Source organism: Oncorhynchus masou, chromosome 1, assembly GCF_036934945.1.
Source record: "Oncorhynchus masou masou isolate Uvic2021 chromosome 1, UVic_Omas_1.1, whole genome shotgun sequence".
NCBI classification, from domain to species: domain Eukaryota; kingdom Metazoa; phylum Chordata; class Actinopteri; order Salmoniformes; family Salmonidae; genus Oncorhynchus; species Oncorhynchus masou.
In genome coordinates this window covers 26,667,098-26,685,736 of record NC_088212.1, presented here as the reverse complement: position 1 = coordinate 26,685,736, position 18,639 = coordinate 26,667,098, and the positions used below count along the sequence as shown (strand labels likewise).

The window sequence follows — 18,639 nt, the reverse complement described above, 5'->3', positions numbered from 1 at the left end:
GGAAGTAGAAGCCTATGTGTCGTTGTCCATTAGTTTAGGGGATGGGTGGGATGGATGGGATGGGTATGGTGGGATGGGATGGGTGGAATACCTTAAAAATATTTTTTCTCTCCCCCTTTTTCTATGGCTCTCCTTTTCTCATTTGTGCTTTTTCAAAAGAGCTCTCCCTCACATTTTTTTCCTCCTCCCTTCTTCCTTCTCTCCCTTCCTCCCTTTCTCTGTTTACTTCAGACAAACATACAGTGCATTCAGAAAGTATTCATACCGCATTTTGTTACGTTACAGCCTTATTTGAGAATGTATTAAATTATTGAATCTGCAATCCCATAATGACAAAGCAAAAACAGGTTTTCAAACATTTTTGCAAATTTGTAAAAAAAATAAAAATAAAGAACTGAAATGGGACATTTACATAAGTATTCAGATCTTTTACTCAGGACTTTATTGAAGCACCTTTGGCAGAGATTACAGTCTCGAGTCTTCTTGGGTATGACATTACAAACTTGGCACACCTGTATTTAGGGAGTTCCTCCCATTGTTCTCTGGAAAGTTCTCCTATCTTCACAGAGCAATTTTGGAGCTCTGTCAGAGTGACCATTGGGTTCTTGGTCACCTCCCTGACCAAGGCCCTTCACCCCCGATTGCTCCGTTGGCCGGTCGTCCAGCTCTAGGAATAGTCTTGGTGGTTCCAAACTTCTTCAATTTAAGTATGATGGAGGCTGTGTTCTTGGAGACCTTCAATGCTGCAGAAATGTTTTGGTACCCTTCTCCAGATCTGTGCCTCGACGCAATCCTGTCTCGGGGCTCTATGGACAATTTATTCGTCCACATGGCTTGGTTTTTGCGCTGACATGCATTGTCAACTGTGGGACCTTATATAGACAGGTGTGTGCCTTTCCAAATCATGTCCAATCAATTTAATTTACCACATGTGGACTCCAATCAGGTTGTAGAAACATCTCAAAAATGATCAGGATGCACCTGAGCTAAATTTCGAGTCTCATAGCAAAGGGTCTGAATAGTTGTAAATACATGTAGATAAAGTATTTCTGTTTTTTACTGTTAATACATTTGCTCAAATTTCTAAAAACCTGTTCTCGCTTTGTCATTATGGGGTATTGTGTGTGGATTTATGAGGTAAAAAAAATATTTCATCAATTTTAGAATAAGGCTGTAACAAAATGTGGAAAAGTCAATACTTTCCGAATGAATTGTACATTGATATTAACAGTGTAGATTAATTGCTTTCTCCTGACATCTCCACACTTACTCCCCATGGCTTCTCTTCTCTCCCCAATAGTGGGATGTAGCTGTTTGTTTTTTGGGTCACTTAAAGATGGATCTTAGACGAAGTAATTGGAGGCTAAGCTGATTCCTCAGCAGCACGGCAGGAGGCTGGTCTATTATCTTTTACCATCCTGAAGTAATATGCTCCTGTCCAGCCCAGCCTCATCATCATTACCCATGCTGCACTGCCCCAGTGATGGAGAGAGACTGAAAGGACAGGGCATATATCATATCACCACTCGTATGTCGTCCTGTCTCAGCCTTCCTCGGCAGCAAACTGTGCTCACTCACACACAGCACGTTCAAACAGCATGGAGATGAGGAGAAATGAAAGGAGCAGTTTGTATTCATGTGCGCTCCGAATGGTATCGTTAAACAATAGATCATCACCCTGGTCTTCTCCGGCTACTTTGTCTCTCACATGATATAGTCATCAATCAACAATACTCAATTGAATGTTTCATTATTTATTTGTTATTTTCAACAACAAATATTCCTTGCACGTTAGTACACATTTTCTCAGCCAGGCAAGTGACATAGCAGGATAGGGATTTATCAAACCCTACCAGACACACAGGTAGGAGAGCAGAACATGCATCCAGCACCCAGCCAGACATGTGCTCTGGTAACAGGATATGAGCACACAGACATCACAGTGAAGTTTATACACTGTTTTCAGATCAGGGTCTGGGTGCGGATACACGAATATACAACTGAATACTCCAAGTATTAAGGTACAGTGCCTTCAGAAAGTATTCATACCCCGTGACTTTTACGACGTTTTGTTGTGTTTCAGCCTGAATTCAAAATTTATTCACTATTAATTTTTCTCATCCATCTACACACAATACCCATAATGACAAAGTGAAAACATGTTTTGAATGTTTTTTGTCCAAATGTATTGAAAATGAAATACAGAAATATCACATTTACATAACTATTCACACCCCTTTGCTATGACACTCCAAATTGACCTCAGGTGCATCCAATGTCCTTTGATCATCCTTGAGATGTCACTACAACTTGGAGTCCACCTGTGGCCAATTCAATCGTTTGGAACATGATTTAGAAATAAACATACCTGTCTATAATGTCCCACAGTTGACAATGCATGACAGAGCAGAAACTATACCAGGATGTCCAAGGAACTGCCTGTGGATCTCCGAGATAGAATTGTGATGAGACATATATCTGGGGAAGGGTATAAAACAATTTCTAGAGTGTTGAAAAACTATTCTGTGGTCTGATGAGACAAAAATTGAAATTTTTGGCCTGAATGCAAAGCACTACAGTATATCTAGAGAAAACCAGGCACAGCTCATCACCCTTCTAACACCATCCCTACCATGATGCATGGTGGCATGCTTTTCAACGGCAAGGACTAGGAGACGGGTAAGGATAGAGTGAAGGAATGAATGAATGAAGCCAAATACAGGCAAATCCTTGATGAGAACCTGCTTCAGAGTGCATATGACCTTAGACCAGGGCGAAAATTTACGTTCCAACAGGACAATATCCCCAAGCATGCAGCCAAAGCAATGCTGGAATGGCTTCAGACAAGAATGTGAAAGTCCTTAAGATCCCCAGCCAAAACCCAGACTTGATTCACATTGAAAATCTTTGGAAAGACTTGAAGATTGTTGTTTACTGCCGCTTGCCATCTAACTTAATACAGCTGGAGAGAGTCTGCAAGGACGACTGGGAGAAAAACCCAAATCCGTATGTGCAAAGCTGATACAGACATACCCAAGCTGTAAACGCCATCAAAGGTGCTTCTACAAAGTATTGACTCAGGTGTGTGAATACTTATATGAATGAGATACTTCTGTATTTCATTTTCGATAAATGTATATAAAAATAATAATATTTAAACAATTTTGAATTTAGGCTGTAACACAAAGAAAATTAGAATAAATCAAGGGGTATGAATACTTTTGATGGCACTGTATAAGTCCTCTGGTCTCAATCAATAACTGAACAGCACACGACACGACACTACACTGCACTGCACTGAATTACACCCCACTACACTACACTACACTAAATTAGACTGCTACACTACACAAAATTACACTATACTACACTAAATTACACTACACTTCTCTACGCTAATCAATACTACACTAATCTACACTACACCAAATTACACTACACTACAGGGACCTGTATTTGCCCCCTAATTTCATGGCACTCAGGCACTGCTATAGCTGATTGCCTTGCCAGGGTAAAGCATTGCATTTCTTTGCATCGAATGACTCATAGAGTCTACAATGGAGGCTGATGTATGAATCCCGAATCCATTAGAAGCTGGTACAGTATAGCTGGGAGGTTGATGAAAGAGAGCACTAGCTTTGAGCCTACTGCGGTGTTCACGTGTCATAATACATAGAATGTTAATGAGTACAACATATAACGAATGGTCCTCTGATCCGGAACCACTCTCTCCTTGATCACAGAGGACTCGCTGTTTAAATACCTTTTTAAACTGCATTCTAAATGAGAGGGATCAGTTCTATCTATCCATGTTCCGTCTCTACAAAGCCTTCTCTACAATAGGCTGGAATAGATAGGCAGAATGATTCTCACTTGTTGTTGATGAGGCTTCTAGCGGCAAGCCTAGTGTGGGCGGAACTAAGTTTGCAAGTTTGCCATTTTCAAAAGAGGAGAAGTGCTTATTTTAATGGTGTATTCTTTTGGTGTCAGATGTGAAATACAGAGTGTCTTGAAATGTCTACATAATTGAAAGGCACATTTTTTTGTTGTGATTGTGGCTTCTTTTAAAGTTGACTCTTTTATGGGTGTATACAGGAGTAGAAGCAAGCCCATGATTAGAATCTCCAAAGTTTTGCTCTCCAAACATCAGCCCAAAATGTAGATGCCCCACTGATGTTTTCTGAACAATGACGTTTCCTGCCCTGTGTCAAACAGATAGATCACGTTACGGTCGCCCTAAGGGACAAACCTGCTTTCAAAATAACAGCCTGCAAAGTTTGGTAATATGATGCAAAGTTATTTACAGGAAAACACTAGAAAGAGAGGATTGCCAAAAATAAGAATTTCTTGACTTATCTCAATGGCAGTATTTTCACAAATGTTCTGTATTGGTCTTGTATCTGAATGCAAATGTGATCCTGTGAAGCTTGAGAGAAAACAGACCTGGTGTTATTTGGGGTTGGTAATGGACTCGGCAGTGGAGTTGACATTTGAGCCTGCGGAGGGGGGTTTCTGTCCAGAGGGCAGCTAAGCCAAGCTAAGCTGGCTGTATGGATCTTGATCGGAGCCAGGTGAGGAAATCAGTCAGAGAGATCAGGAGGTCATTCCCACCAGACCTGAGCAAGAGCATAGGAAGAGCTCTCTATCGATCGGCTGAAAGTGATAGATAGGAGGCTGAAATGGAGCAGGCTGATACAGACAGAGTTGCATCCCTGGCTGCATCTCTAGAGCCTTGAAGCCCAGGCTCCACAGCGGGAAGTAGAGCATCAGCAGAGCATCAGTACAGCATCAGCAGAGCATCGCTATACCACCACCAGCACATCCAGATGCATTAGCCCCACTGCTGCTGCCCTCATTCTTCCCCAAACCATGCGTGTGCTTTGGGGCAGGCAGAGAGCCTCTTGTGTCCCTGGTGCATGACCTTGGTGTCTTCTCTCCTGGAGCGCTGCAACTCACTGTCATTTTTACTCATCAGGGATAAGGACTCCTCCCACCCACCTGACTCATTCATCTATACTGAACAAAAATATTAACGCAACATGTAAACATGTTGGTCCTGTGTTTAATGAGGTGAAATAAAAGATCCCAGAAATGTTCCATACGCACAAAAAGCATATTTCATCTCTGTTAGTGAGCATTCTCCTTTGCCAAGATAATCCATCCACCTGACAGGTGTGTCATATCAAGAAGCTGATTAAACAGCATGCTCATTACACAGGTGCACCTTGTGCTGGGGACAATAAAAGGACACTCTAAAATGTGCAGTTTTGTCACACAACACAATGCCACAGATGTGTCAAGTTTTAAGTGAGCATACAACTAGCATGCTGACGACAGGAATGTCCACCAGAGCTTTTGCCAGAGAATTTAATGTTCATTTTTCTACCATAAGCTGCCTCCGTTTTAGAGAATTTGGCAGTACGTCCAACCGACCTCACAACCACGCCAGCCCAGGACCTCCACATCCGGCTTCTTCACCTGCGGGATCGTCTGAGACCAGCCACCCAGACAGCTGATGAAACTGAGGGGAATTTCTGTCTGTAGTAAAGCTCTTTTGTGGGGGAAAAGGGCTGAATGAATTAATTTCAATGGACGGATTTCCTTATATGAACTGTAACAGTAAAATCTTTGAAATTGTTGCATGTTGGGTTTATATTTTTGTTCAGTGTAGATGTACAATGTATCAGATATGGTATTCATGAACTCTGCAGGGGATTTGTCCTATAAAGTTAAAATATAGTGGTTCTACTTCCAGCCATGTTTTATTCACCAGCTTCCTAGCCCAGCATGAGAAGTAGCAATTCCTCGCCACTGTGCTCCAGAGGGTGATTCACTTCCTGTCTGTTCACTATAATAGCCAAACCTCAATATCCCCTGAAAATGACCTTTCAAAAGAAAGGTAATTTGTACTTAGACAGAGTTCTTATATGTTTACAGTGCCTTGGAAAAGTATTCACCCCCTTGGCGTTTTTCCTATTTTGTGGTATTACAACCTGTAATTTAAATGGATTTTTATTTGGATTTCATGTAATGGACATACACAAAATAGTCCAAATTGGCGAAGTGAAAAATAAAAAACGGAAATGTGGTGCGTGCATATGTATTTACCTCCTTTGCTATGAAGACCCTAAGATATTGTGCAACCAGTTACCTTCAGAAGTCACATAATTAGTTAAATAAAGTCCACCTGTATGCAATCTGTGTCACATGATCTGTCACATGATCTCAGTATATATATACACCTGTTCTGAAAGGCCCCAGAGTCTGCAACACCACTAAGCAAGGGGCACCACCAAGCAAGTGGCACTATGAAGACCTTGGAGCTTTCCAAACAGGCCAGGGACAAAGTTGTGGAGAAGTACAGATCAGGGTTGGGTTATAAAAAAAATCTGAAACTAAGAACATCCCACGGAGCACCATTAAATCCATTATTAAAAAATGGAAAGAATATGGAACCACAACAAACCTGCCAAGAGAGGGCCGCCCACCAAAACTCACGGACCAGGCAAGGAGGGCATTAATCAGAGGCAACAAAGAGACCAAAGATAACCCTGAAGGAGCTGCAAAGCTCAACAGTGGACATTGGAGTATCTGTCCATAGGACCACTTTAAGCGGTACACTCCACAGAGCTGGGCTTTACGGAAGAGTGTCCAGAAAAAAATTAACAAACATGTTTGGTGTTCGCCAAAAGGTATGTGGGAGACTCCCCAAACATATGGAAGAAGGTAATCTGGTCAGATGAGACTAAAATGGCTTTTTGGCCATTAAGAAAAGGCTGTCTGGCGCAAACCCAACACCTCTCATCACCCTGAGAACACCATCCCCAGATGGTGGTGGCAGATCATGCTGTGGGGATGTTTTTCATCAGCAGGAACTGGGAAACTGGTCAGAATTGAAGGAATGATGGATGGCACAAAATACAGGGAGATTCTTGAGGGACACCTGTTTCAGTCTTGCAGGTTCACCTTCTAGCAGGACAATGACCCTAAGCATACTCCTAAAGCAACACTCGAGTGGTTTAAGGGGAAACATTTTAAATGTCTTGGAATGGCCTAGTCAAAGCTCAGACCTCAATCCAATTCAGAATCTGTGTATCTGTGTTTTCCATTGAAGAAATCAACCAGAAGTTGAAAGCGTTCTCAGACATTATAGACTTTCTTTAGACAGTGGAAAGAGCAAAAAAAAACACCAGAGAGCTTACGAGAGACAAAACATTGTCACAAAAACAACAAAAACAAACTAATACATTTTTTAGAAGCCATGATTGATGCTGTTGGTTTTAGAGCTTCAACTTGCTTTTGTAGTTTTGTGGTTTGTCCACATTGTATTTTACACCACTCAACTCACATCGCAAGGTATTTTGTTTTTGATTGAAAACTTGTCCATGTAAATTATGGAATGGAGCACAATCCATAATGTACTGTAATTAATATTTTTAGGAAGGATTTGTCCAATCAGCAGTGTCATTGAGACACTTTGGTTGCTGAAGGACAGGTTCACCCATAAATCATGTGTACTCATAAATAATGTAGAACTATAGCAAATCAATGAGACTAAAGGGTCAATACTATCTATGAGCTGTCATATGGATTGCCATGTCCCCGCAACACCCTCATACCATCCATGACAGACAGAGGGCTCTCTGGTTTAAGCATATGTACAGAGCAGCAATTCACCCAAAGTATTTTCCCTAGTAGGAGATGATATCTATGAATTTTGGAACCTTATAATGTGTTTAAATTATAGTATTTATTTTTAGAGTGTGATATACGGTTGTGTCTGAATGTTATCTCTCCACTGTGGATATTCTCCTGAATCTTCTCTCTTCAAACCCACTCCTCCTTTCCTCAGGGCATTGCAGTTAGTTAATGAGTGAGTTTATACAAAAAAAATGTATTTAACAAGGCAAGTCAGTTAAATTCTTATTTACAATGTCGGCCTACCCCAGCCAAACCCTAACGACGCTGTGCCAATTGTGTGCCGCCCTATGGGCCTCCCAATCACAGCCGGTTGTGATACACCCTGGCATCGAACCAGGGTCTGTAGTGATACCTCTAGCACTGAGATGCAGTACCTTAGACCGCTGCACCACTCAGGAGCCCGAGTGGCAAACAGTACTGCTGCACAGTAAGAAAAATGGAGGAGGTCCAATGATTCTCATCTAGATCTTGGGTTGATTTTTTTTTTGTGATGTGGATTATATTGCACAGCAGAAACGCCAACAGTTCAGAGGAGAATTGTTTGCTTCCTTTTGAATCTGGCCTTTTATAGCAACCATATGTACCACTCATTATGAATTTAACTGGCAATCAGCTCATACAATTTTCCGTACTGAACAGACATGATGTTGTAAACTGCCAGGAATGGGCAGAACAGGTGTGGAATAATGAGAAGTTGTTGGAAAGAAGGATGCACATAACCATGGTTATGATGAGCACTGTACTGTTGAAGAGTTGTGTGTCAAGTGTGAAGCACTGACATGGCCGTATAGTGATACCTCTCCAACTGAAATTATATTGTGCATCACTAGCATACACTACATTATCTTATTCACAGGGGGAGCCAGGAGCCTCTTCTTAGGCCAAATTATTCCATTTAAAATAGTTGCATACTACGGTACTTCCAGGGGAATTGATCCAAACTTACACACTGTCATATTGATGTAGAGGAATCAGTTTCCCACCCTACACAAACATCTATACCATGTCATATTCATACTTGTAAAGCATACTTCTGCATCCTTTGCCTCAAGCTCTGCATTCTGACAGTTAGAATTAGAACAGAGCAACTTGACAGACATATAAAAATGATTCTGTTCTTCTCCGAAAATATATTAACCGTTTTTGTTCCTTGTTTTCCTTTTTAGAATACAGCCATTGTCAGCAGTGAGTTCTGTGTTTTCCAGGAAATGACCAACTCTCTCTATAATGCCCCTGAATTAAGTCAAGATAAATTAAATGTAATACCACCAGCCAAATGAGGCCTCCCTCGTGATAGCTGTGTTTAATTTCCGACACCAATAGACCGTGGCCATGGGATTACCAGCATGCTCTCTCATTAGACCTCTGTTCCCAGGCTGGCACTCACTGAAAGATCTCCACTATCAAAGCAGCCATTGAATCCAGCAGCACTTCCCACCTTGTCTCCCCTGTACTGGCCTGTGGAAGAGAGACAAAGAGGGAGAGAGAGTTGGCTTGGTCTCAGGTGGAGAGAAAGAGAGAGAAACAGAGAGACCCTCATTAAAAGGCAGAGTTCATTTTATAAACATCCTCAACGTTGTCATGCAGTGATATATCGTCATGTGTTCCCCTCTCCTCCACCATACTTACTTCCACCCAATTTAAAGCCCATTGGACTGAGAGAGAGGAAGAGACACTGGGAACTACACAGAGAGGAGAGTACAGTGGGTGAAAGGATGTGTCTCTCTTAGCCTGCTTAATAGCATCCTGACACAGTTTGACACTCATTTTATGCCTGGATCATATTCATCATCATGTTATTCTGCTCGTATCATTTTCGCTGGTCACAAATAATGTGAAAAGTAGAATGCACTTATTTCAGAGAAGTGGGTTATCTAGTCACTCAAATTTCTTGACTGTTGAAGGACTGTCACATTTGAAGTGCACATTCTGTCGCGTTCAACCATCACATGCTCATGTTGACAATATATAATGAGTGGCCCAGTATTATAATACAGTTATCAATCAAATGTAACATATTAGGGATTAAGCTGGGTTTAAAACTGCCACAGTGGTGTGTTGACATTAATAAGTATATATACAGTACCAGTCAAAAGTTTGGACACACCTACTCATGCAAGGGTTTTTCTTTAGTTTTACAGTGTAGAAAAATAGTGAGAACATCAAAACTAAGAAATAACACATGGAATCATGTAGTAACCAAAAAAAGTGTTAAACAAATCGAAATGTATTCTATATTTGAGATTCTTCAAAGTAGCCACCCTTTGCCTTGATGACAGCTTTGCACACTCTTGTCAATCTCTCAACCAGCTTCATGAGGTGGAATGGATTTCAATTAACAGGTGTGCCTTGTTAAAAGTACATTTGTGGAATTTCTTTCCTTCTTAATGCATTTGAGCCAATCAATTGTGTTGTGACAAGGTAGGGGTGGTTTACAAATGATAGTCCTATTTGGTCCATATTATTGCAAGAACAGCTCAAATTGTCACGCGGAATGACGAAGCAGGAACGGGGAGTAAAACATTTAATTATAACAGACAGAGGCGAGACAGAAACAGAGTCAGAAACCAATTCACAAGACAAAAACAATACAATGCAGCAGCGGAGAACAGAGCAGGGAACTGACAAATATAGGGGAGGAAATCACAGGTGATAAGTGAGTCCAGGTGAGTGCAATAACGCTGAAGCGAGTGACGAGGGAGGACAGGTGTGAGTGATGATGGCAGGAGCGTGTGATGCAGGGTAATCTGGCGCCCTCAAGCGCCAGGGGAAGGGAAGAGTGGGGCAGACGTGACACAAATAAGCAAAGAGAAACAACAGTCCATCATTACTTTAAGACAGTCAATATGGAAAATGTCAAGGACTTTGAACGTTTCTTCAAGTGCAGTCACAAAACATCAAATCAAATCAAATTTGATTTGTCATATGCACCGAATACAACAGGTGTAGACCTTACAGTGAGATGCTTACTTACAAGCCCTTAACCAACAATGCAGTTTTAAGAAAAATACCTAAAAATATATTTTTTTAAAGTAACAAATAATTAAAGAGCAGCAGTAAAATAACAAGAGCGAGGCTATATACAGGGGTACCGGTACAGAGTCAATATGCGGGGGCACCCGTTAGTCAAGGAAATTGAGGTAATATGTACATGTAGGTAGAGTTATTAAAATGACTATGCATAGATAATAACAGAGAGTAGCAGCAGTGTAAAAGGGGGGGGGGGGCAATGCAAATAGTCTGGATAGTCATTTGAGTAGATGTTCAGGAGTCTTATGGCTTGAGAGTAGAAGCTGTTTAGAAGCCTCTTGGACTTAGACTTGATGCTCCGTACCACTTGCCATGCGGTAGCAGAAAGAACAATCTATAATTAGGGGGGCTGGAGTCTTTCACAATTTTTAGGGCCTTTCTCTGACACCGCCTGGTATAGAGGACCTGGCTAGCAGGAAGCTTGGCCCCAGTAAAAAAACATTTATCAACATGATGAAACTGGATTTCTTGAGGACCGTAACAGGAAAGGAAGACCCAGAGTTACCTCTGCTGCAGAGGATACGTTCATTTGAGTTACCAGCCTCAAACATTGCAGCCCAAATAAATGCTTCACAGAGTTAACAGACACATTTCAACATCAACTGTCCAGAGGAGACTGCGTGAATCAGACCTTCATGGTCAAATTACTGCACAGGAACCACCACTAAAGGACACCAATAAGAAGAAGAGACTTGCTTGGGCCAAGAAACACTAGCAGTGGACATTAGACTGGTGGAAATCTGTCCTTTGGTCTGATGAGGCCAAATTGGAGATTTTTTGTTCCAACCGCCATGTTTTAGTGAGACGCAAAGTAGGTGAACAGATGATCTCTGCATGTGTGGTTCCCAATGTGAAGCATGGAGAAGGAGGTGTGATGGTGTGAGGGTGTTTTGGTGGTGACACTGTCAGTGATTTAATTAGAATTCAAGGCACACTTAACCAGCATGGCTACCACAGCATTCTGCAGTGATATGCCAAATCATGTGGTTTGCGATTAGTGGGACAATCATTTTCAACAGGACAATGACCCAACTCACCTCCAGGCTGTGTAAGGGCTATTTGACCAAGAAGGAGAGTGATGGAGTGCTGCATCAGATGACCTAGCCTCCACAATTACTTGACCTCAACCAAATTGAGATGGTTTGTGATGAGTTGGACCGCAAAGTGAAGGAAAAGCAGACAGGTTCTCAGCATATCTGGAAACTCCTTCAAGACTGTTGGATAAGCATTCCAAGTGAAGCTGGTTGTGTGTGCAAAGCTGTCATCAAGGCAAAGGGTGGCTACTTTGAAGAATTTAAAATCTAAAATATATTTTGATTTGTTAAACACTTTTTTGGTTACTACATGATTCCATGTGTTATTTCATCGTTTTGATGTCTTCACTATTATTCTTCAATGTAGAAAATAGTAAAAAATGAATGAGTATGTGTGTCCAAACTTTTGACTGGTACTGTATATCCACAACAGATGTGTGTTTACCTCTTCTCTTCTCTTCTCTTCTCTTCTCTTCTCTTCTCTTCTCTTCTCTTCTCTTCTCTTCTCTTCTCTCTCTCTCGCTCTCTCTCTCGCTCTCTCTCTCTCTTGTCACACCAGTGCTTTATCAATAATACAAGCCTTCCAAATCCATGGCTCAACAGTGTGCTAGACCTGCTCTAGTGGGAGCACTGGCCAAGTTTCCTGGGTTAGAATGTGGATGCTTTAGGGCAAACAGAGGCAGATGTGGTGAGCGGATCACTAGCCTATAGGCTGGGACAGCATTTGGAGCTTGGCTGGCTGCTTCTCATGCTGGCTGTGTCACTCTGGCTGACACCATAAATCTCACTTATTTTCAGATCCAAGCCAGACGCAGGCAAGAATTATGGTCCAGACAACATTGCCAGGCAGCGACTGCACCGTGCTGAATGCTAACAGAGAACCGCATGATAAACTGGACAGCCACTTCTCCTACACGTTACAGGGCAAAGGCTGAAAAACACTCTCAATCTGTGTGGCTGAGACAGGGCTGATTGGCTATCAAATAGAGTTCAGAACTGGTAGCTATTTGCTCCTGGGTCGCAGAACAACACGTATCAAGGCCATGTGAGGTAGTCGCTCAAAATAAGTGGGTTGTAGGTATCTGGTTTCTCAGGTACAAGAGTGACAGAAATGTATCCCATACTTAAAGAGTCTTTCCCAGTCAGGTGGTAGCATTACTGGTTAATAGAGTAATCATTCCTATACTACAGGAATCTGGCTCATATTTCCCTATGACCTCTGTCCCATTCAGACTCAGCTTTAAGTAACTCTCCTGTTGTGCACCAATGCGCTCCGTTTTGCATTAAATTGCGCTGTCTGTGTGTGGCTGGCTGTGTGGGCCATTGAAGCATCTCTGTGAGATTCCACTGTGGCTTATTACTGCCAGGACCTGATCTCTCGCTTCTCCTGCTGGTTCCAGCCTGCTGGGTCACTTCCAGCCTCTGTAATGCTCTGTGTTTCACCGAGTCTCAACCATTTACCTCATCGTCTATTATAAAAGACCCTCTGGAAATGGAGGAATCCCAGCAGGGACAGAATTAATTTACTGCAGCCCCTAATTTAGGGGATTTGAATCAAAGTCAGCAAAGTCAGAATCTATATGCTATGCTAATCTATATGCTATTGCTATGCAATGTTACAGTCTATAAAAAAATATAATGAAAAGACATTTGAAGATAGTGCCACATTATTGATTTTGTGAGTCCTTGGTATTTTTTGTCTCAACCAATAATAATTTCACTCCAAAGCCTGAACGGACTGGTAATTGACGCTTACAAACGTCCACGCTCCTTTTAACAGAACTTAATCCACCTTTTCTCTCTTTTTTTCAATGCCTCTTATTCACAAGCACACAAACACAAGTGAAAGTCTTAAGGAGCAGTGTACAAATCCATGTGTTTTCCCCTCATGCAGAGAAAGGGCAATGTTGACAGGAAGTCAAACACACAGCAGATAGAGCCTGTCACAAGGTGTCAGTATTAGTGATATGAAAGGATAGAGACTTCATTTTAGAATTAGGTTAATATCCATACCTAAATTCTGCATAATGTCATGCCGTTGTCAAAGCATTTGAGAGCCAAGTCTTCAATACAGCTTTAACTGAGCAAAGTAAAGAGGGCCGCTCAGTGTCTGCCCATTGTAAAGCCCTTTCAAAGCCAAACCATTGAAATGATTGTGAACCTCTTTATAGAGGTTTCACAGTAGCAATTAAACAAGACGACCTTGCTTGGTATGACCTTTTTCACTCTATAGGATTCGATTGTCATGTGGGTTCCTCAATAGAGCAAAGAGCAGACAGTCCTCAATGACTTAAAGGCTGTGTACCTTGGCTCCGAGGCATTTCTAGTGGTGGTTCAGCTTATTTAGCCGTCTAATTGAAATTGAGATGTAGTGAATGGCTATAACAGACAATGTAAGTCTGGCTAAGACAGTAAAGCCTTTCCCGCGCCTGTCTTAATTGAACCAAGTATATCTTCTGACAGTGTGATGGCTGTGTAATGAAAGGTTAAGAGCTCTATTGGGAGTAATGAACCCCTGCCGATCCTCTTTCTCTACTAGGGTTCCCATTCACTAACAGTACTAAGGTCAGACATAGCTGCCCATTCACTACTAGTACTGAGCTTGCTTCTCTACCCAGAGCTGTGAACTCACTAACAGTAATGAGTCAAAAGCGGTGTTCGTTCTAGAGCTGTCCACCTAGTAGCAGTGCTGATTCTGGAGCTGTCTACTCCACAGCCCTCCACTCAGTAATGGTGCTGATTCTGGAGCTGTCTACTCCACAGCCGTCCACTCAGTAATGGTGCTGATTCTGGAGCTGTCTACTCCACAGCCGTCCACTCAGTTTATGGTGCTGATTCTGGAGCTGTCCATTTTAGAGATTTTCACTCTGTAATCGTGCTGATTCTAGAACTGTCCACTCATTAATGGTGCTTATTCTGGAGCTGTCCACTCTAGAGCTGTCCACTCAGTAATGGTGCTGATTCTAGAGCTGTCCATTCAGTAATGGTGATGATTCTAGAGCTGTCCACTCAGTTGTGGTGATGATTCTAAAACTGTCCATGGTGCTGTTGTAGAGCTGTCCACTCAGTAACGGTTCTGATTGTTCAGCTGTTTTTCTCCTTAGTGTATTCTGATATTACCATGTGTTTGACTGTGATGGTCCCCTGTGTCTCTCTCAGGACACAGAGATCCTGAACACGGCCGTGTTGACAGGGAAGACGGTGGCTGTCCCGGTGAAGGTGGTGACCATCGGAGCAGACGGCACGGTCACTGACGTCTCAGAGGCAGTGGACTGTCGCTCCACAGATGAAGATGTGGTCAAGGTCAGTCAGGGGAAACTAATCCGAAATAAATGATTTGAGTCATAGACAACAAAAAATCTTTATTATCAAACTTATAATAAATGTTTTTCTAAGCCTCATTCTTGCATTGAAGTATTTCAATATGTTTCTCTTCTCACTAGCAGTGTAATTTTGAAACATTGTCGCTCAAATTACCATAACATTTCAAGTAATTTATGTGCATATTGAGTTTGTATATGGTTAGAAAATATTGCTGATCGAAAAAGTGGCAGCATGTTTGCATGAGCGTCATGCAATTTAAAAAAATTGTTTTTACATGTTGGTATTATTTGAGTGTGCAGATGTCTTAATTGAATTCCAGTGACCAGTGTTTAGTGACCAATCTTTAGTGGCCAGTGTTTAGTGACCAGTGTTTAGTGAGTGAGATGGAGTTTCCAGTGAGATGGGATTCAGCTAGCTCATGGAAGGTGGAGCATATTGAAGAATGGTCAAGTGCAGTTGCATGGTCATTTATTGTTGTATTGACTGTAGTCTGAGCCTTACTCATTGCCAGTTGCAAGAAGTGACAAAACTCAAGTACGTTTAGAAAGATGTATTTGTATTTCATTTTTCATTCATCCAAAGTCTTTTCAGTCGTCAGACTTTGGATATTGACTTCATTCCACACATAACACTGCTTTGAAGCACTGCGTTTTTCTTGTGTTCACATACAGTGGGGCAAAAAAGTATTTAGTCAGCCACCAATTGTGCAAGTTCTCCAACTTAAAAAGATGAGAGAGGCCTGTAATTTTCATCATAGGTACACTTCAACTATGACAAACAAAATTAGAAAAAAATCCAGAAAATCACATTTTAGGATTTTTAATGAATTTATTTGCAAATTATGGTGGAAAATAAGTATTTGGTCACCTACAAACAAGCTAGATTTCTGGCTCTCACAGACCTGTAACTTGTTCTTTAAGAGGCTCCTCTGTCCTCCACTCGTTACCTGTATTAATGACACCTGTTTGAACTTGTTATCAGTATAAAAGACACCTGTCCACAAGCTCAAACAGTCACACTCCAAACTCCACTATGGCCAAGACGAAAGAGCTGTCAAAGGACACCAGAAACAAAATTGTAGACCTGCACCAGGCTGGGAAGACTGAATACCTTTTTGCCCCACTGTAGTTTAATTATAATCTCAACTGTTATACACAGGCTGTAAAGTGCCTTAGGATTCTATTCAGGTTAGCCACTGACATGTGACAAATAGGCACACATTATTTACATTTGCACAGCAGTAAAGAGAGAAAAATAGGGGTGCATGTGGGTGTACCTGATTATGCAACAACTAAGACACTGGGAATTATTTATTTGAACTAAATAGGATTGAATGAGAGCAAATATGTAATTATTGACAATATACATGTCATTTTGGCCTTGCAAAGAATTATACGTTCAAACCTACAGTATGTTAAATCAATAAACAAATCCGGAACAGACAAGAAAACTCTCTATTTTTAGAGTGTCTGTTTTCAGATTTAAGCCCCAAGACAGGATACACAAACACAGAAAAAGAAAGCATTTAATAGGAAAACATCAATGACAGGTCGCTTGAGTTTTCTTTTCTTTTCCGTGACTCTCTCAAACCGAGGGCACACTACACAAAACACAACACCAAGCCCAGAACAGTACAGTGGGATTCAGGCAGAGCCTCCACATCAATGGCTCACTTCTGTTCACTGAGAAATCCTCCTCCTGACTCACAGTGACTGGTTCATTATCAATGGAATGGCTAACTCTCCAAAACACCACCTGGAGTAGAGACAGAGCCTTCAATCTGTCCACAGTCTGTTTCCCATCCTAACTGGCTGGGCTGTCAACAGACAGGTCCATTATGTGCCAAAGGCTCTGCCAGTTGATGTCGGTTTCCCTCTCTTTGAACATGTCATGAAGATGAATTCAGCCAGGGAGACAAAAACCTGGGCCATCCTAATTACAGGCACATTTATTATTAAGACATCCAATAGAGCTTCCTATAAGCCCAGTATGATAGTGTTAACTGACCATTGTAAAGAAAGAGGTCGCTACTCTGTTTACTCTGATGAGCTACAGGGAGGATGGAATTTTGGCCTTGTTTTTACACTCCACATCTAAAAGATGATTTTCTTCAAGTGTGTTTTAGAGGAAACGTTTTCTCTCGACTGCTCTACCACATTAGCATTGTGTTGTCAGCTATAGTTAGAAAACTGAAGACCCTCCACACCAGAGTGATTTTCTGAGAAAAGGAACAACCGCATATAAAGAGGCTGCTGATACAGGATGCCTGTGCTTTGAGTAGAAATACACGTGTTTAATGTATAAACCGGTTGGGTGAAGAAGAGCTAGATTGTGTCAGTTCATTTCTAGTCATGAGTGTAAACATAACTACTTCATGTAATTTGGGCCTGGGGAATTGAAGGCAGTGTTAAGTAAACACAGGGTGCCACATCACCTGAATAATGAATCACTGTGCTCATTTCCTGCTGCTTTATTCACTCTGTAGCTATATAATTACACTGAATCCTTTTAAAAGGATGCCTCATCTGACATTCTCCCTTAACCCCCGCTAGAGAATAACGCTACTTAAAAACAGATCTGTGTTGACAGGTACAGGCAAAAATTTGGCCATATTATCATTTGTTTGCATATTTGTATACATACTTTTTTTGCGGTGCATGGCTTTGACAGGCCTGCTAAAGGACTGATGAGACCCAATGTAGGCAAACGTGCCAGCCAGTAAAGAGAGTAGCGTATGTGAGCGGCCCACACTCTCCCCTGGTTCCAGATCAGTTCGGTGTCCCACTCTGTGCAGTATTTGTGGGTACACTGAGGTTATTAGTCTGACAGTAGTTGAGTTACCCTCTCCAGGAGGTGTAAGGCATTCTGCTCTGCAGAACGTGTGATGTTTGGGTTCTGTGTGTCCCCTCTCTCAGCCAGCCTCTGGCATCACTCATTGAAGATACTGGTGAGGGAGAATGATTGCTCACATTCAATCACTGTAGCTCCTCTGCTAGACCTAGCGTCTACACAAACCGCCCATGTAGGTTTGGATTTTTTAAATGTTGACGAAACTGACGCAGGGAGCATGAAATCTTGCACCTCACCATGCACACTCTAGTCTAGGGTACATATTCTCACTTTGAATTACACAGTGAGAGCTAAAGAGAGTAGGAGAGAGCAAAGGAGACAGAATTCTCATCACAAATACCATTCCCTTTATCAGGCTGCCGTGATTGGTCTGACTCCATTGCTGTAACGACCCTTTGTTCATCCTTTGGCTTTACTCTGACAATCATGTATGTGGTATTTATGTGGTATTCTTTCCTATCGCCTCCTGCTTGAGATTGCTCAGATGAACCCATTGTTGTACTAGTTAACCCCGTTTAATCCATATCTCTGTCATCCATAAAGCTACAAACTATAGGTTGAGTCAGTGCAGACGTACTATGACAGATGAGATCTGGGGTATCAATCGTCCTCTCCCAGTTCCACTGAGCGCTGCTGTCACCACTAGAACCACTGCACTCAGGATAAATGATAGCTGTATAGGAACCACTGCACTCAGGAT

At 41.8% G+C, this 18,639-nt stretch overlaps 1 protein-coding gene across 1 annotated transcript in view; it reads left to right on the top strand.

The window, feature by feature from the left end:
* The window catches only part of LOC135540599 (transmembrane protein 132C-like), a 113,364-nt gene that overhangs the window by 76,078 nt on the left and 18,647 nt on the right, over positions 1–18,639 (top strand). The window contains 1 exon segment of the mRNA XM_064967099.1: positions 14,925–15,068. Coding sequence (XP_064823171.1) covers positions 14,925–15,068 — 144 coding nt within the window.